The sequence below is a fragment of the Neopsephotus bourkii genome, unplaced genomic scaffold (genome assembly GCF_033783945.1).
Source record: "Neopsephotus bourkii isolate Nb327-2 ecotype Australia unplaced genomic scaffold, CSIRO-AGI_Nbou_v1 NB_1279, whole genome shotgun sequence".
Lineage (NCBI taxonomy): Eukaryota > Metazoa > Chordata > Aves > Psittaciformes > Psittacidae > Neopsephotus > Neopsephotus bourkii.
The window spans coordinates 3,526,573-3,546,984 of NW_026901764.1; the positions used below are offsets into that span (position 1 = coordinate 3,526,573).

Sequence of the window (20,412 nt, forward strand, 5' to 3'; positions counted from 1 at the left end):
AAGTCCATTTTCAAGTTCAAAGCACCTTCCAAAAAAAACTAAATTAACAGTCATCACAGCCCTGTGGGGTAGATGCTCTCAGCCATGTTTTGCACATGGGAAAGCAAAAGCTGGCATGGTTGGCCACAGTAGTGATTACTGACCAAACGAGGATTACAATGTGAGTTTCCTGTTTCCAGCCCTATGCTATAGCTAACTCAGGTCTTTTTCTTCCCCCTACACATACAAGTAAAGAAATGCGGCACCACAGTAAGCACAGTATCCTATCCCCACCTGAACAGGTGCATCCAAGAAGCAACCCACCTCAGCCCACGCAGGGGAGTGAGGGCCATTCGCAGGGATGCTGTGCTCCGCAATGCTGTTGCTACTGACACATACCGCAGATACTAAGGCCAAAACACACCACGAAACCAAGCAGACGCGTCACAGCCCTGCCACTCGGGCCGTTCCCCAGGCCTCCCCATGGGAGCACAAAGCGCGGCCGCCCCACCTCGGCTCTCTCCCATCACAGAGACGCCCGGGGCTGTTCAACACCCGGAGCGGAGCCGCGGCTCCCACCCGGCTCACCTTCCCCGGCGGGCGCCCAGCTCCTACTTCTCTTCTCGCTTCTGGAAGCTGATGCTGGCATACGCACTCAAGTCGTCGCTGGAGTGGCCGCTCCCGCGAGGCTGGCCCGGGGGCTTCGGCGGTGGCGGCTGCTTCCCACCCGGCAGAGCGGCGCCCTCGGCGGGGTGGTGGAGGTGGTGCCGGCGGTGGCTGAAGTCCTTTACCAAGTCCAGGTCGATGTAGTTGAGCCCGTTCTCTTGAGCTGGCGCGGTCCCCGGCTCCCGGCGGCCCCCTGGGGCTCCGGCCGCCTCCCCCGCTGCGGGCCGCAGCCATACGTTCTCGAAGGAGGCCGAGCTGTGCCGCTTCACCTCCTCGGCGCTCCCCGCGCCGCCGCAGGGGAAGGGCGCCCCGAGCCCGCCACCGCCCGCTGTTCCGCGGGCAGTACTCGGCGTGGAGGAGAAGGTCTCAGAGCTGTGCCGCCGCCGGCCGCCCTGCGGGTCGGCGCGGATCACCTTCGCGCTCTGGTTGCGGCCAGGGCTGAGGCTGACGCGGGTGAAGGCGCTGCCCGCGCCAGGGCCCCCAAGCAGAGAGGAGGAACGCGGGGGTGCCGCTGACAGCTCGGCCGGTGGCCGCGGCAGCTCCGGGGATGCCGTCGATGCCGCCGCCGCCGCCGGGGGCTTCTCGGCGGCGGAGCGACCCGCCCGCACGTCGGCGTAGCTGAGCAGGCGGGCGGGTGAGCAGGGGGAAGGGCTGTCGGTGCAGTCCGAGCAGGAGCTCCCGGCGGCGGTGGTGCCCCCCAGCTGCATTATTACATAGTCCCGGCCGCCGGGGGCCGCTCCTCGGCCGGGCCGGGCAGCGGGTGCTGCCCGTGCGGCAGCGAAGCCGGGCGTGCAGGAGGCCCGCGGCGGCCCCATCTCCATGTTCATGTACTCCTCGCTGCCGGGCGGCGGCGGCAAGCCCAGCCCCAGGACGGCTGAGGGGAAGGCCGGCTTGTCGCCTGCGATGAACTCGATATTGACGTACTCGCCGGGGCTCTTGGGCTCCGGGGGCAGGAGGAGCGGGGGCTGCTCCCGGGCCCGCGGCAGGGTGCTGGCCTTGGGGCCGCCCAGCGACAGCCGTGTGGGTCGCGCCAAGCGGCCCTTGGTCTGCACGGCCGTGTCCACCTTGCGGGGGGACTGCGCTTGCAGCGGGGGGCCGCCCTCTGTGCCACCGCCACCGCCACCCAGGCTGTCGCTGCTAGTGGAGGAGGATGAGTCCTCGGCGGCGTAGAGGAGGCGGCCGGAGCCGAGAGCGATGCGGAGTTGAGGGCTGCCCTCCTCGCCCGCCATCGCCGGCCCGCTGCCGCCCCGCCGGTGCACGTGCTTGAAGGAGCGCGGCAGTGAGAAGTAGGAGTAGATGGGCTTGTGGTGGGCTGTGGCGGCGACCTCCTCAACACCCGGCTGCCCCACGCCCCCGAAGTAGCAGTCAGGCGGGGTGCTAGTGGTAGAGCCGCTGGCTGGGGACATGTTGATATAGTCGCTGCCACCACAGGGGAGCTTCCCTTCGTTGCTCTCCACTGAGAGTTTTGGGTGGTGGCCGGTGCCATTCGCCCAGAGCTTGCCATAGCCCGCAGAGCCGCTCTCAGGGGAGTAGCTGCCACTGGGGGACATCATCATGTAGCCATTGGAGTCCACCGTGGCTGGAGGGTGGCGGCCCCCCCTGCCAGGGTTGATGATCTGCTGTGGTGCCGATACACTCTTAGGACTCATGGGCATGTAGTCTCCGCCCTTAGGGGGCCCCCCGCCGCTGGGCACAGGGGCTACGCCAGGTGACATGGGCATATACCCATCATCCGTGTGCGGGGCAGAGTTGGTCCGATGATGGCTGCTTTCCAGGTGGTGCATCTCCAGACACTCCTCTGGGTAGGAGTGAGTGGGTACAAAGGCTGAGTGACGGTAGGAGGGCAGCCGGCTGCTACCACAGGGGTAAGAAGGCAGCATCTCCGTGTACTCCTCAATGGAGGCAACAGAAGACTGTGAGGGTGTCTTCTGATGGGAGATGGTGGGCGATGTGCCTGCAGAATGAGTCCGCTTCCTGAATGCCTTCTCCAAGTCGGCAACCTCCTCGCTACCACTTCGAGGACAGCATGGCGTGCTAGGGTAACGGGGCTGCTGTTGCGGGTGGCATGTGCGGGGGACGAAGTGACCATTGGGGGCTGCAAGGCTGCAGCAGGAAGAGGTGGCCTTCCCCCCCATGCAGATGTAGTTGAGCTCTTCATCACCCCGAGCTGGTGGCGTGTGTCCCAGTGAATCTGGGGTCACACTGCGAAAAGAGCTGCGGAAGTCACACGGGCTGGAACCATACTCATCAGAAGAAATAAATCCACCATCACTAGGGGAGCCGGAAACTGAAGCACTAGACCTTCGTGGAAACAGGCAGTCTGAGGTGGAGCCATGGCCACTAGTGCTGCTTGATGACAGGCTGACTGGACTGGTGGCTGAAGGAGAGCAGCGTGAAGAAGGCATTGGGATGGACCGGCTGTGGTTGAGTGGAGGATGGAGCCTGGAGTTGCCACGGTGTCTGTGTGAATGGGTACGGTTGGCACTGGGACTAACTGGGCTACCATCCACAGAGGCAGGCCTTGACATCGTGCCTTCCCCATCACTTGATGCTCTAACCCGGAAAGAGCTGGGTTTGCCACCCGTACCTCCACCACCAGCGGGAGAGGTGGCTGTGACGCTCTCAGTTCTGGACCGGCGACTGAGTCCCACTTGGCTAGGTGGAGGGTTGTTGACGTGGTGCCTACTGCGAAGAGGCACAGAGATGGGGTTGGAACAGTTTGAGGAGGACTGGCTCTTGCTGCGGGGCCTAAATTCCTCACTCATGGCTCGCATGGCCTCCAGGATGGTTTCATGCATGTTCTGTGCCACCACCGAGTCATCCACCTGCATCCAGAACTCACCGGGCCCAGTGACAGCTGAGCGCCCCACCTCAATGAAGAAGAAGTTCTCAGAGTGACCACAGCGGCGGATATTGAGCAGCTGCAGCACCACAGCAGCCGCATCTGAATTCAGCTTCACGAAGCTGATAGTCTTGTTAGTCAGGCACAGGCGGTAGATGCCAATCAGGTTCTTTGTCTGGCCTAGGCCCTTAGGCTTCAGAATTACTTGCCAAACTTCCTTAAAAGCTGGGCCAGGGGCTACCTCACCATAGCTGTCCTCACCTGCTTCCCCCAGTCCTGCACTGCTGCCTCCAAAGGTGACATCGCTGTGGTGATGGTGGTGATGGTGATGGAGGTGGTGGTGTCCCTTGGCCCTGTTGTGCAACTGCAGCAGTGCTTGGTACCAGCTTTCCTGTTCAGGCTCGCTGTCAGCTGCAATGGCAAAGTGCTCGTCCTTGGTGTAGAGGGCCACCAGGTGCTTGTTCTTGGAGTCAGCCCGTTTATTGATATTGAAGCAGCTTTCTAGTGGGATGGAGCGCTTGGGGGCCCCTGACTTATGTCTCCATTTCTTCTCATTCTCATAATACTCCAGCCGTGCGGGTCCAGACTCACTGGCTGCCCTCAGCACAAAAAAGCGTTTATGCATGCTCTTGGGTTTGCGCAAGTAACCCACCTTTCTGACATCTGAGAAGAAGCCCTCGTTGTTATCTGTGGGGCTAGCCATGATGAGAGGCGGTGGAGCTGCTACTGCAGCTAGCAGTCCGCAAGACCCCAGAGCAGCCAAGCCAGCTGGAAAAGGCAACCACCTAAAATAAAATAAAATTCATGCAACAACAATTAAAAAAAAAAAAAAAAGGCAGCAAAATAGCTCAGGATCCTCTTCTGAGAATGGGACGGGGGAGGGACAGAGGCAGGGTGAGAGCAGCTGTTCAGTGGCAGAGGCAGCTTCCAGCACCAAATCAGAGTTTGCGTTGCTGTTTATGCCCAGATCTCCCTTAGATGGGTAAGCGCGTCCTTAAAAAGTCCAGTCCTGACCAGTCCAGACGAAAGTCTCGTCCCAACAGCAGCCGCCGGGAAAGAGAAACACATCTTCCCCTGCGGGGGTCGTGCTCCGCTGGGGCCGGGAACGGGCGGGGATCCTTCCTCGGCTCCCTGCACCCCTTCCCCCGCTCAAGTTTGCCTCCGCGAGTAACGATTTCTGTTGCAGATTAAATATCCTCTTGGGGGCGGAGACTGTTTTGCAAAGTCCGGGGTTTGCACCCAAAAATACACGTTGCTTCCCCCTCTCCCCTCTCCTCCAAGAAAGCAAAGACCAAGAGGGGGGGAAAAAAAAATAAGAGGAAAAAAAAAAAAAAAAAGGCCGCCCACAACGCAACCCCGCTCTTCCCAAGTATCAGCGCTGAGGTTGCTGCGGCTTCTCCCGCTCGGGCGTGCGGAGGAGGCTGGCGACCCCATTCAGTCCCATCTCGTTAGGCAGAGAAAGTGCCATTTCCACACACGGCGCAGCCCGGCAGCGGCGGGAGGGGAGGCAGCCCGAGTGCCGAAGGAACATCCTCTCTTCCTCCTCCTCTTCATTCCAGTCTGCAGCGCCTCAGCGGCCGGCGGCGCGGCCCCCTCCCGTGCCCCAGGCCGGCGGGGGAACGGGCACCGCCGCGGCGACTCCCTCTCCACCGACTTCTTCACTGAGTTTCTCAGCACCCCGCACCAAAACAGGCGGCGGGGGCCGCGCTCGCCAGTCCAGCCCCCTCCGCCCGCCGCCGCCGCCGCGGCTCAGGCTCACTCCAAGGAGAACAACACGTGACGGCGCCAGTGCGTGGACCATCCCCGGAGCCGCCGCCGCCGCCAGGCTCCGGGCCAGCCCAGCGCCGCGGCCCCGCGGCCCGCCCCGGCGCTCCCCGCCCTCCCTCCCTGCCCTCATTCAGCGCGGCCGCGAGGGCCGCCACCGCCAGGCCCGGCCCCGCGCTGCACCGCCCGCCGGGGACCGCGCCCCCATTGGTGCTGCCTCCTGTCCGTCACAGCGGCGGCGGCGCCCGGCCAGGCTGAGACGCGGCGCGTAGTAAGGAGGCGTAGGCGCCATTCAGCGGCATGTTATTTATAATCGCGGCCGGCGGCCTCTGCAGTGTGGCTGCTTTCGCCGCGGCGGGCCCGGCGAAGCGGAAAGTCTCCTCATGCCTTCTGTCCCGCAGCCCTTATCACGGATCCCGCACGGCGGGGCAGGCCTGACTGCGGAACCACCGTCACCGCCCCACCTCAGGGCGAGGCAGCCGCGCGGTCGCGGGCCGCTGTGAAGGGAGCCGCGGTCGCTTCCCCCGGCCCTCCCGCCCGGGGCCTACGGCGAGAGACGGGGCCTGGCCGGGCGGCGGCAGTGCGGGTGTACCCGGCCGCCTTCTCCGCCCTGCTTGGGACCGTTCCGCTCCGTGGGAGCCGCTTCCGGCTAGTACGTGACCCGAAGCAGCGCGTCCCCTGCTCTGCCAGCGCGCTCGTTCCCCGAATAAAGCGCTGGCGGGGAGCGGGAGGCTGGGCGCTGCCCCCATGGCGTGCAGCGGGAGGCCGAGGGGAGTGCCCCAGAGGAGTTTCTCCCGTGTAGTGTCAAGCAGTTAACCGTATTTCCCAGAACCATTATATGCTAAATTAAACTGAATATTCAACGTGATCTGCTGTTTACAGGGCTGAAATGTACCGTACGCATAACTTACCGCTTAAGTAGGAAACAAGTGTTGCAAGCCAAGTCTAAAAAATAAATTGCTCAACGCTGCCATCTCCAGGACAGTTCAAGCTGGTCCCAGTTCATCCCTGCATGCCGCAGGAAGGACCTGCTCGCAGGTTTTATCTTCTGTTTACTTGTTTTCCTAACTCCGTTTCTCCTGCTACCTGACCCTGGACACCCCCCCCCCCCCCCGCAGTGCTGGCACTGCCCTGCCGGAGCAGGCTGTTCCCCAGCTGGTTGGAGGTGAAAGCATGGTAGCAATGTCCCCTCAGTCCTACTTCAAGGGAGACACAATAGAAAACAATACTATTGTTTGGATTTATGTAGGTCCAAACATGGAACAAAGAAGTGAGAGGGTTTTCTAATGCATCTGCATTACAACGTTTGTTATCAGGGAGATCATGGTTATACAATTATTTGAGAAGTTAGCTTGTCAAAAGATGAAAATGTCCTCTGAAACTGTTGCACAAAATCCTGGAGAACTCAGACAGGACAACAGGCAGCATGGCAAGCCACCCTCCTGTGCTATCCTACAAATAACATCATAAACCACAGCACTGTTTAAAGTGCTTACCAAACACAGGATGACAATTTGTGACAGGAACAGAGTCTAGCTGGTAAGACACAAAGAATGAGAAGGAAAAATACTAATCCATGCTATAACAATAACCTATATCATCTCGTTCTGTCCTCCACGTCACACTGTAGTTCATAATGGCAAAACCAAATATTTGTACTGAAAGTAAATCTGTTATACATACTTGGAGATAATGCTTACTACAAATGAAACATGCTGCCATCTTCAACAAGTAGAATGACAGAAAGCTGCTCCCCCAGCCCATGCCATGGGCTGCAGGACAACTGCAGCCTCAAGGCACAGTTAGATCAGCTATTATGGCTGTCATTAATGACAAGGTATGTTTTGCGGGCAGAGGGCACCGTCACTACACATGTTTCACTGGAACATGCTAGAAAAGCAGAGGGTCCTATAGCAAGAGAATAGCTCCTCAACTTCTTCTGTCCCTCCACAAGCATGGGATTGCACATTTGTGCACAAGGCTTTTAATTAAATATTTTGCACATAGGTAAGGTTAGTAATATTAAATAATAACTTCTTTTTCCTCTGTCCCATCCTTTCCCCTTGCAAGTGATACACTGATCCATACATGTAACTGCATTTCATGATGGAGGATAACAACCATCTGATTTGCACTGTGTTGACAAGGGAAAATGGATTTGAGGGTAAAAGGAGGAGATAGTCCTAGAATTACAGAGTATCTCAAGTTGGAAGAGACTTGGAAGGATCACAGAGTCCAACCCCCTGCTCCTGTGACATTATCACCTAAAGCTAAACCATATGACCAAGAGCATCGTCCAGATGTTCCTTGAATTCTGACAGACCTGCTGTCATGACCACTTCCTTGGGGATCCTGTTCCAGTGACCAGTCTCTCTCACTGAAGAACCTTTTCTTAATGTCCAACCTGAATTTCCTCTCACACAGCTTCATTCCATTCATATCATGTCCTGTCCACAGTATGTGGGCAGACAGTGTATTTAATTGGGAACACCCTCTATCAATAATAACTGATTTCATAGATAAAATGAAATTTGGTTATTCTTATCTTGTTTTCAAGAAGTTTCAGTAAATGTCCCAGAACTGTTTTCAAACCACAGATTTACTTCCTTCATCCTGCAGAAATAACAGGCAATAACTAATACTTTCAGCATATTTTGAAAACTATTTTTTTAGAGATAGTTTGCATCATACCAGACTACATCTTGGAATTGTTTTCTTGTTGTTTGAGTTCCAAAGCTCTGAAGCTTCTTGGTAAGGTCTGCAAGTGTGCACACCAGCACACCAAAGAGAAGAACGTACCCTTGTTTTGTCTATTTAAATACTCCCTGTGCTTTGTAAGCAAGCTATTAAGAATACAGGCTGTGCAATTAATTGCAAAGGGGTTAACATACTAGAATATCCCAGCAGAAAATCAAGACATTTCATTCCCTGTATAAATACCCATGGCTATCACAATACATCCCTATCCCTTGATACAAAAATTAGCTTCAAGAAAGATGAACAAAATGGAAGTTGCTATTATAGTATCTGTGTCCAAAGCCTATATTCCATACAGCCAACTTTCTGCAGTACCTTTCATCTCCAAGTTCAGATCACACACCTCAGAATATATTGAAAGTAATAATTCATTTGGAGTCAATGCATTTATTTGATGTCAGAAGGGAAAGGAGTGGAACAGATAAGAACAGATAAGGATCAAAGTTCCTATTTTTATCTGCCTTAAAAGTGGTTGAAGACGAATTTAGGAAAATCCCATGAGGCACAAAGTGCTTAAAACAATTCCTATTGTGTCACTACTGAACCTGGCAGAGGAAATAGGTAAGGGCCAGGAGATAATCAAAACTTGTGTTTTGGTAATGCTGTGTTAGTGGAATCACATCTCAGGAAGGCCACTGTGAGCATTCAAATTAAAGATGTAGTGCTCCTCTAAATTACAATGAAGACTAGTTTCTCACGAAGCTACTTTCACACATAGACTCTTTGCTTTCTAAAAAAAAAAAAAAAAAAAAAAAAAAAGAAAAAGAGGGTTTGGATAAATTATATTTTTAGCTCCTCGTGGTTTTCTTAGTGTATTTGAATGAAAAATAGAGTGAAAGTACGAGTTAAGATTAAACATGCACCCTTAATGTAGGAACAAAAGCCCTCTTTCATTTAACTTTTCAGATGACTGTTGTAGGCTGTTAGTCTTTTTTCACCCCTCTGCTGTCACTGCTTTTATTGCTCTTTTTCCCAGCCTTTTTCTCCTGACACATCTCTGTGCACTTTGCTCACTTTTCTATGTACCTGACTGCTTTGTTAACGGGGCGTTAGCCTTGTTATTACTTTCTTCTAGACTTTTAGGGTGCACTGAAAATCTTGCAAGGATACAAACTGAAAGAAACGTTCTCCAAAGGTGAAGTTATGACACTGCAAGCCTGTAAGAAAAGCAGCACAACTTGTTCATCAGCTTCATCAATGCAATTCTTCCGCCCCAACTGACCAGCAAGTTGCATAGTCTAACCAATGTTCCCAGCTGCTCCTAAAACACTTGCTCTCATCTTCTACATCTAACTCTTCAGTCAAAACAGTTGTAAAAAAAAAAAAGTTCTGGACAGAATATTGTGGGAGAAAAAAAAGAAAGAAAGAAAGAAAGAAAAAAGCAGGAAATAAAAACTTTCTGAACATTACTTTCTTCAATTTCCTTCTGAGTTTAAATCAAGTTATCCAAGAGCAGGAAAAATGAGCTGCTCTGCAAGGGAAGGGGAGCCAGGTGCCAAGGGGCAGCAAGGCAGGTGAGCAGTGACCGCCCCAATAGCAACCCACTGCTATTGAACTCAGAGTGTGCAGGGCAAGCTGACAACAGAAACCAGACTCACAGAATAGGTGAGGCCATGAGGGACCTCTGGAGCTTGGCTAATCCACCCCCCATTTTAAGCAGGGTAAAGCACAGCAAGTTGATCAGGTCCTTATCCAGTTTGGCTTCTAATAGGTCCACAAATGGAGATTCCACAATGACTCTGGGCAACCTGTTCCACCATTTGACCATCTCACAGCAAGAAAGGTTTTTCTTACGTTTAAACAGAATTCCCTATATTTCAGTTTGTGCCCATTGCCTTTTGTCCTGACACTGGGCACCACGGGGAAGAGTCCAGCTGTCTGTCCATCACACTGACACATTCATGGTCTGGCCTTATTCCATGGTTGATTTGATTGTATATTTTGTTTAAACTCATTTGTAGTATTTACTTTTCTACATTCAACAGAAAGGATGAAGCTTGCATAACTCCTCCTTCAAAAACAGTGTGGTTGATTCTAAGCTAGTTAAATAATGACTTAAGTAAACAAATTTTTTATTTCTCTGTTAAAACAATGGTAGCAATGTCATGATTACAGTGGAAATGAAAAACAAGAGATCTTACATCCCCAACTTCTACTGTCATCCCTTTGAGGCAAATCAACACATATGGAATGCTAATTAGAGCCTTAAAATGTATTACATTACAAACAGTAAGCATATCTGATGGTTAACATCTGTATTCCACTGTATCACAGTAAAGAGAACTACAAAAATCAGTCATCATTTCCATACCTCACTTACTAGGATTGTTTCTGTAGTGCATTCTCAGTTCATGTATGAAAGTTTTACTCATATCAGCATTTAGAGCACATTAAGTTATGTCCCAGTGATTTATTAAGAAACTTTGATCCTAAAAAACCCCACACTATTAATTCATACAGATCACATTTTTTGTATTTTTCTACTTCCCTATGTAGCTTTGTATCTCTCTGTTTAAAGAAGCCAGGAAAGATAAAACATCATTCCTATACTTTCCTTTGGGGAATATAGATATCCCACTGAAGTATCACTAAACTAACAGGAAGTTAAGCAATACTTTTGGATAATTCCCAGACTACACTGATCAACCTTCAGCTCTGCATCCATTACCTTTAGATTAACATCTTGTAATATGTTCAGGAAAGGTTTCAATACCTCACAGACTTTCCTTTTTTTCTTTTTTCTCCTTTAATTCTGTCTCCTTCACTACTGACAAAATTGTCTGGAGCATGAATTTCAAAAGGGAAGTTACAGAATCTTTTATCTGATTTATAATTTTTGTCTCTACATAGCTTAAAGCAATGGTCTCAAGCAGTTTTTGAATGAAAATGGGAGTTTCATAAGTCCATGAGGTTTGGTTTTGGTTTTTACCACTGTGGCAAAGTCCACAGAGGTATGAAAATGAAAGCCAAATAGAAGGGTTTTTCCAGGGTTACTTGGTGATAGCAGCAAGTCTTGGTCATGTTCAGTCAGCTTTATTTCATCTTTTAATGCTTCATCATGAATGACAGATGAAGAAGGTAATGTGTTGTGTTACTGCCCACAGTGCTAGCTAGCAGTTACAGAAGAAAAAGTGTCGATCCCTACAGGATCTCATGGGTGAAAAGGGCTTCTGAGACAAGAATGAGCTACCTGTCTGCTTGGTCTACTGGAAAGGAGTGAATGGAGCTCACATGCAGCACACACATACTTATGCTTTTAGATTAATTTCACTTTATCCTGTAAGAGTTCTTTGAAAACTCTGCACACTTTCCATGTTTGCACAGCCTAGGCTGCGCAGAGCTTCCTACAGCATGGCAAGTTCTGTAAGTAACACTGTTATTTATGAGCCATTATTTGACTCAAAATTTGTGTTAACAAAAATTACACCATCAGTTGAAGGGGGTTGCAGAACTAGACTTTGGACTCAGTTTAATGAAAATTCATATTCATGGCACACAGTAGGGATTAGTAATCTAGGTATATTCCAATGTTAAAGTTCTTATTATTCCAATGCTTCAGCTTCTTAAATCAGGAAGCACAATCTAGTAACCTTCACTTCCTATCCAGTAAGAACCAAAATAAGTCTATCCCCCAAACATCATGATTTGCAAATATTTACAGTATGAGATTGCATATAGTGTCTTTTCAGATCACACTGGTGATACTGCACCATGATTTTTCATTAGGCAACTTTTGGAACTTACACTGTATTAAGTCCCTATTATCCCTTTCGTATATACTGCATATTTGGTTTTGTACAAGATATGGTCATTGGAGTCTAACTTTTAGAAGGTTTTGTCAGACTAAAATGTTGACATTTCAAAGCACAAGCTCAACAGGATGTATCTCAGTAATCCTCTGGACACAACATAGCATAGCATCAGAGAGGTAGCATCAAGTTCAGACTGAGTATTCTCCAGTTTGAGCTTAACAAACAATGAAGCAGTGCAGATGAGGACTTTCCATCTTTCAACAATTTCTACATTGTACCATTTTAATATACCAAGGAAAAAAATTTCCTTCAGAGAAATTTATACTTACATTTGTAAAACAAATGTCTTCTACATGTAAGAAACAGTTGTAAACAGTTATATTAATTCTACATTAAACAGGAACATTTAGGAACCTGAAAAACTGCTGTAAGGAATCCACTGACTTTAAAAATCAAGAGCTATTGAACAGGGAATGATCCAAAGTACAAATTAAATTACTTGCTTAGGATCCCGTACCTCTCCTAAACCATACTATCTCAACAGTTTCTGGGATGAGACCCAGAATATGTCCACGTGCTAGTGTGTTATGCAAGCAGCACTGATGTCATAATCTCATTGTTTACACACTGGTTTTCATTACATTTTTCACACAAAAAGCCTTTGCATATGAGGATCAATTCCCCAGAAAATACATGGTAACACCTAGGCAGAAGTTGTCTTTCAAAGTCTGTTTTTCACTTGATTTCTAGCTTTACCTGTAGCTGATTCAAGTGCAGGTCATTACCTCTATTTTCCCCCCGCCCAGAAAGCCATATTTAAACTTTAAATACAAAAATGCAGCATAAGCACACTCCTACATGTTAACTGATGTGCTTTATGTTTTAGTTTGCCCCAGTGGCCAAAAAACTTTATTTGCATTTGGAGGGGTTTTGCCTGGGGTAGTGGGGTGGGGGGTGTATTAAGCACTAAAAAGATATTTATTTCATATATGCCAAATGATGAGTAAGTATGCTGCAAGTTCATACATTTTAGCATGCAAAGGAAAGCACTGTAGGAATGTAAATCCCATTTTCACTTTATTTCATTTTCTTCATACTTTCAAGACTCAATTTTCATGACTGATCTCAGACAAAAAGCCAATTTAGGAAGTCTTAGACAAAATACTGTCAATTGTTTTGAGTTCTGCCTACAGGAAAAAGTAACCCAAGTGAGGTTTCTCTTTTTTTACCACTATTCAAGTGTTTCCTTTTCTAGCCTGGTCTAAATACTCTAGTCAAAACCTGTTTTTTTCTAAACTCCTAGCTCTACTTCGCAGGTTTGCTGTATAAAACAAAAAGTACCACATGCATTTAAAATGTTACCACAGTAATTACCACTTAAATGATACCTGCCAAATTGAAACAGCCATTCTGGGAGATGTCACTGAAGAAACTGGTTTCAGCCTAATGGAAGTTAATAACTGCTACTTAACTGGAACATTGTAACTACACTTGCTTAAATAAGGTAAAATGTAATTAACAGGTCATGAAAAAGAATATTCTCAAAAATACCTGCTGATCCTCGTTCCTGCAAATGTTTTATAGACCCAGCTGAAGGTGCAGCAAGGAACCTGCCGCAGAAAAATGGACTCAGTCAGAGATCAATGTGATCAGACCAAAGCCGTTTATTATAAAGCATCTATCCTTTTTAAACTGTTCTCTGCATCTGCTTACAATAGCTTGCTGTATTATAATCAGATACATATTCTTGTAACACACAGCAACTATGGCTACATATACAATAGCTTGCTGTATAATATTTGGATACATCTACAATAGCTTGCTGTAGTATAATCAGATACATATTCAATAGTTTGCTGTATTATAAATGGATACATATACAATAGCTTAGTATATTATGCTTTGATACATATTCTTGCAGCATACAGCAACTAGTATACAATTAATCAAATAAGTGTATGGGAACTTAACCTTTAAAACTTACAAAATAGCGAACTGTTAGCATCTTAGCACATTCCAGTTTCTTCTTATCTTGCTTGCACCATTACTTTTTCTTCTTTACCCACGTCCTCTTTCATCCTTGGTTCATGTCAAGCTTCACGTAGGCACTTGCTGACTTGGGAACGTGGCCATTCTTTGCTAAAAATCCACCCACAGGAACCACTGCAGGTACTCCTTCAGAAGGACCAAGGTCCCGCATGGGGCATGGATGACATCCTGTGCAAACAATTCAGATAAGCTGTGCACCTGAAATGGCGCTAGTCAGGACTGGACATCTGCCCCTAAGCACTTAAATATCTTGATCGACCCAAAAATGTGATCAGAAAAACTAACTTCTCAGATTAGAAATACTGATCTGATCAAGAGCATAGAATAGCTAATGGGGTGTGAAGTAATGGGGTTTGGGGGCTTTGAAGTTCAGGAATGCCAAACAATATGGATTATGTTTCCAGAAACACACACATCAATGGGATTCCAATCAATGGAAACTGCCCTACTATGGAGCATTTAGTAACAGTAATAGCAGGTTTGGTTTTTTTAATAAAAGTGAACAAGAAAATCAAATGTGAAAAATTGTTAAATTTATCTGCCTTCTTAACACATTATTTCTCTAGTTACATTTTAGTATGTCATATGCTTTAGAACTGAGCAAGAAAATGAGATGCCAGAAAGCCAGACAGCAGCTTTGACCTGTAGGCTAAAATTACCTAACTTTTTTTCCCAATTATTATAGAATTGTACATAGATTAAGTTACTGAAATACTCAGAGATGGTTTGTTACGTCTGTAAGATCTACCAGGCTCAACAAAGACTGATAAAATAATGGGATTTGGTTTTCATCTACAATCCTCCAAGGTGGTTTGAATTAGAGATGACCTTAGGACTATTATAAAAAAGGTTAATTTTGGGGGGTTTATGATCAAAACAAGCAACTTGAATGTATGCAATTAAAAGCTGTTTACCAAACCAGTGTATACAATTATCCCTAAATAAATCTGTCAGTACTGTTACACTGACAAAACTAAAAGTGATTTATCAGTACACTGATAAATCAAGAAGTGATGTTACATGATTTGCTCCTAACAAGTAGAGAATTACTATTTAACAGATAATGGAGCTTCCTTCCAAAAATTGTCTTTTGAGAATTTTGGGAGCTTTATAATAGATAAATACATCCTTCTTTCCAAGTATCAGAAATAAGCCTGTCATCCAAGTACAGTGTTGATCTAGCCATAAAACAATGATTGAGCTGATTTCTTATATAAAAAAGTATTTTTCTTTTATATCAGTTCAAAACCTGTTTCATTAGTAAACTGAGGAGATCCAAGTTACTGTTAATTCCAGAGCCAAGGTAAACTGTTTCTGTTTGCAGTGAAAATATTCCAGCAGAAAGTGTAATATATATAGAAAGAAAATGAAACAACTAATTTATGCACATATGTTTATCTAGAAAAGCTGTATTAGTTGAATTATGGAAAATCTCATTGAGTAGAAAGAGACAGACCAACTGTGAGGCAAACATTACAAATCAAACATTCACATCAGAGTTTTTCTCTAATTCTCATACCTTTTTTAGAAGACATATACCATGTCATGTCCAATTTACAGAGCCTCTGATGTTACACAGTTCAGATAAAGGGGAATTTCTATATGGGAGTTTTCAGGTTCCCTCCATTCTCCTTTGTTTCTCAGCCAGAATCTGTACTCACCCCAAGACCAACATCTTAACAAACCCTACAGCTACAATTACAAATAAAGAAATCTGGCTAGCCACTATTATTGTCAACAGCAGTTGCTTGCCTCAAAAATTAAGCCCAGTTATCTAAATAGTATCTGGTCTGCTCAGTGTGAATGCTAAAATTAGAAAAAAAATACTTGCTGCCCTAATACTGCATTCAGCACAACACAGGTAATGCAAAGAGAGCAGGATTTCCACCTCTTTCAGACTGCTCCAATAAACTTACATTTAAAAAATGAGCTGAAAAATCCATTTTCTTGAAACAAAATAACTTCTTTTTTGTTAACTTTGGACACCGAAACCCAGATCCTTAAATAAATCCAGGTGCCTAATCCTCATTCCTTTCAAAGAGTACAGAGAAAGTTTGCTGCAAGAAAGATTGACCATGAAAACGCTACTATGTAATTTGTAATGCTAATAAGTAATATGGGTAAATGTCTTTTTTTCTTTTGCTATGTCTTCATATACAACCAACACAGAAGTATTAAATAATAGCATTTATACATACAAGTTAAATACATGAATACAACATATTACAAATTATTGCTATCAAGTTATTTTCTAGTGCTGAAGATTATGTTGCATCTATTTGGCGCAAGCAGTGCTACAGCAGCTTCAACCGTTTAACAGTCTCTGCTGACAAATGGGAGAAGGTCTCCATGCCTGTTATTCTCTGCTGGCTTTTCTAACCGCTTCAATGCATTAATTTTTGAGGATGTTTTAGTTGATTTAAATAAATACCTTCTCCCCTCCTATTATGTTATTACAGGCATTAGATTATTCTTTACAAAGCATTATGGGGGATTATTAGTAGCCAAAAGATTCAGAGAACACTATCCTTGCCATATAGCCCACAAAACCAGAGAGTCTATGAGCACCCTGTTTCCATGGTCTCCTCATACAGATTTACATGCTGGTGTTTACATTGAAAGTACAGCTAGTAACTGTTTTTATGCAAGACATGAGACCAGCTGTGGGGTCTCAAAGTGGAGAACATCTGCTTAATTTTTCCCTCTGATAAAGACAAAAAAACATTTATCATTTGATGTATTTAGTAGACTGAAAAGAGCCAGCAGAGTCCAATTGGAAAATCTGGGAAAATCAGGATGATTATAAAATGGAGGGGTTGGGAGTGTGTGGGGAGGAGCAAGCAGTAAAATAGTTTGGTTTTGTTTGATTTTAAAGGTTTCCCTACAAGCAACGACAGTGTGATTAGATATGCAGCTCAGCACAGTGCTCAGACTGTCAGGATCATGCTCTTAACTTTGCATCTTTAATTTGAAGAAAGCCAGAGTTAAAGTTCTGAAACTCAAGGACTAAGGTGCAGAACACAAAGCGGAGGCTTCCTCATTCTATATAGGTTTTATACGACACTACTCCCTCCAGCAATCCTATCTTTGCTCTCCATTTCTTTGTAGGGTCTTGGTTCAAGGAGAGGATTTCGAGTAATTATAGAGCAGTATAACTTATTTTCTCACTCAATATCTTCTCAAGTTTGAACACTTCTGCATTCGTTTTTGACATGTTACAAGTACAAATCTGGTGAAAATACCAAAGTAAAATATTTGACTTATTCAGTCTATTTTGCACCCTATCATTTTCTTGTTGTGACTGGCAGCATTCACAGAGGCTGCTTCCAGACACCCCTTCTGTGTCCATTTTCAGTTCCTCTGTTTGCTTTCACAGACAGAAGTCTTTAAGGATCACACAATTTTCCAATTTGAATATTTTACCAAAAAGAAAATCCAAATGTGCTACTAAATTTAATCTAATTTCTGCAGATTACAACTGCCTTACTTCTTCCCCCTTTCATAGGATTAAACTATAAACATGAACATAGTTACTAATTTGTCTGTTTCTTCTGCAATTTCTAAAAATAGCCCCCAGGAGATAGGAACAAATGAATTATGAATTTCACATGGGGACAGGATACCTCTTGGGCTTTTTAAGCCTTTAAAAATTATTTAGCTGTGACAGCAGATGCAAGACTGACATCTCAATTCAATGAAACCCTCAATTTATCCATGCTATCAGTAAAGCTCCAGGTATTGAATGAATCTATATCTATGCAGTTTATTACTGCGTTAATTCTTTCCTATAGAATAGTGATTAATAATCTCAGCTTCTGTTGTTTAAAACAGATGTTTCTCACCACACAATGACAAAGATCAACTTAAATACATCAACAGATTATAAATAACATCTTCCTGGGTCTGCAGAACACCTGAAAATTAAAAAAAAATTACGAGGTCTGCTTTCCCCTAATCATTTGAAAGGATTGTCAAGTCTGGAACTGAAAGATAAGTTACGATACTGCCCTAAGTAATTATTTCTGTATGGAGAATTTCAGCAAAAGCATCCAGCTTTTGTTCTTAACTTTAACAGTCCAAAGCTGTCCATGTAGTGGGAAAAGTAATACAAATATAACATCCCAGAGGAATTCATTCTCATAATGAAACACTTCCATATTTAACTAACTTCAAATGTCTTCATTTTAATAAAGCTACTGTAGAATATCCAGCTTCTTCTGTCACATTAAGTGCTGTAACAAACTTCATGTAAAACAGGTCCAGCTTGTTAAACAGCATTAGTGTCCTAAACACTAAACACGCGTACCAAGGTCCTGTGTATGTGATACACCACACTACATCATCAGCAACCAACCACAGTCTTGATGGTCTGGTTTTGGTACAAATTACCCTCACTATCTCTTTTTTTATTACCAAGGAGAACTCTAAAAACCCAGGTATGAAAAGGTATCAGTCATGCCCTCCTCCTCAGCTGAGTCTTGTGACTGATACTGGCATCAGTCACTTCAGAATGCAAATAAGCCCATCAATTACATTATAGGTGTCCTCTTTATGAGGATTTTAGGTGATTAATTGCATTGCAATGTCTACCTCTACCATCCAATTAGAGATTCACACAGAGCCCCAACAGATCAGCAATACAACATGGATACAGCACTTAAAACTATGGGGTGGGTATTTTAGATCTATGACTTTCACACATTAAACCTTAAAAAGCAAGCATGCCTATAGGAATCAGATATATGCTTCAAAGTCTTAGGACCTGCAAGTGAAATATATTTGTTTAGAAGTCCAAAGCCTTCACTAAGTAGAGACCTCTCGGGGAACTGGAAAACTGCAGCTGACTTTGTGGAAGCAGCCTTGTGTAGCCAAGACTTCTGTGATGACAGTCCTTCCTTGGTAACTGCATTCCTCAGACATTAAGTGACCAGCTTCCCAGACAAAACTTCTGTGAGCAGAAGACAAAACCACCAAAACCTGCTGGCTTATAGCTCCTCATCTAGATGAGATTAAAAGGACCACAAATTCAGGTTTCAGTGTTAAAATAATTGAAGTATGCTCTCCCACAGCAAGTTAATAGGAAAAAGGATAGAATACATAAGTGAGTGAAATAGGAGTTAAGAAATACAGGAAATAGACTCTAAAATCAGCGATGGGAAAAGCCTGGCCCATACACATGACTTCCCTTGCCTTGTGAACAGGAGAGACCAGACCAATGAGTTCTGTGGATTCAGTATCTGGCAACCAAGATATGACGCTAACAGCCATGATTATAACATATCTTATGTGGGTTCCCAGGTCATTATGGGCACAATCAAGGTCTTTCACTGTAGGAGTTCACAACCCCCACTGAAGTCATCTCACCAGGAAGAGGGTCAGACATTACTAAATCTAAGAAACAAGTCTTTTGCATACCTGCCTTATTCAGTATGTGAATTGGACCATGCACAATGAAGACTGCAAAGGTGATATGCCCACTGGTCAGATCTTGACTAACTCCTTCCCTACAGTTGCTTGAAAGATAAGTCATTACAGTGGAATCAGCAATGAGTTTGATCCTACACTGATGCAATATTCAGTAAATGCCTTCTTTAGTGCACAGTGTGAGAGACTGATCTGTTGCCATTGACCTACCAATTACTATGTGGTTTGTTGAGTAAGCACTATGTAAGTGAGCAAGTCGAAAGTAAATCCTCTGAATAAAGATCACACATAAGCTTACATTAACAACCCAAAAATATTTGTTAAACTAGTAGAAATTGCACCATATAAAGTCTTCTTTCACTTCAGTTCTACTGCAAAAAAAAATCTCTGCATAACGATCTAAGCAAACAGAGACTGCAGAATCATATATAAGCAACAAGGAACAGTTAGGGTTTGCATACACAATCTTAACTTCATCATCTTCAAACCTTTATGAAAATATATATGGTCTTTTTTTCTAAGTTATTTTAATCCTTCAGAAATTTCTGACCATGCTTAATTTCAGTCCACTAATACCTATGCCTTTGCTGGGACTACTGTCTCTGTTTTCTCTGCAAAGCAAAGATTCTGAACCAGTAAATGAGCAGATGACTGTCATCACAACATACTACTGAATTAAATAGCTCTAAATTATCTTGCAAGAAAAAAAAGGGAAACATGTTGCAGATTAATATTCCCAGTTTTAATTTGTATATGCAAAGGTAGTGATCCAACATGACATAAATGGGGAGTGACACTTTCCATTCATTGAAAATGCAAATGGTTAAGGACCTTGAAAAGTAGTGCTCGCAGAGGTCACCTCACTGATCTGTTATCAAAGCTTGCATAATGAAGTGGATGACACAGCCATTAACTTGCATATGGGTTTGTATGTGTCAAAGCAAACCAGCTTAATCTAAAGGTGAATTCAATAATGTTATGCTGAATTGAAGTCCAAAATAGCCTGCAAAAGCCTATGATTAAGGGTCAGCATGTCTGGCTTCTGATTTGATGTCAGCTGCTAACCTTTCTTTGACCTTACCCCCTGCAGAATTTCTAACCATTACTAAGGATATTTTACAATGTCAGCTTGCTGACTCTCACTGTGCAGTGAGAAATACAATGGAGTTTCACTTTTGC

The 20,412-nt window shown here is 45.2% G+C and overlaps 1 protein-coding gene across 1 annotated transcript in view; it reads right to left on the reverse strand.

Moving 5' to 3' along the window:
* IRS1 (insulin receptor substrate 1) overlaps nucleotides 1-5,369 on the reverse strand; it is a 52,672-nt gene extending 47,303 nt beyond the window's left edge. Inside the window, exon 1 of the mRNA XM_061365187.1 lies at nucleotides 568-5,369. Coding sequence (XP_061221171.1) covers nucleotides 591-4,190 — 3,600 coding nt within the window. The 5' untranslated portion in view covers nucleotides 4,191-5,369 and the 3' untranslated portion in view covers nucleotides 568-590. The remainder of the gene's footprint in view (nucleotides 1-567) is intronic.
* Nucleotides 5,370-20,412: the final 15,043 nt, after the last annotated feature.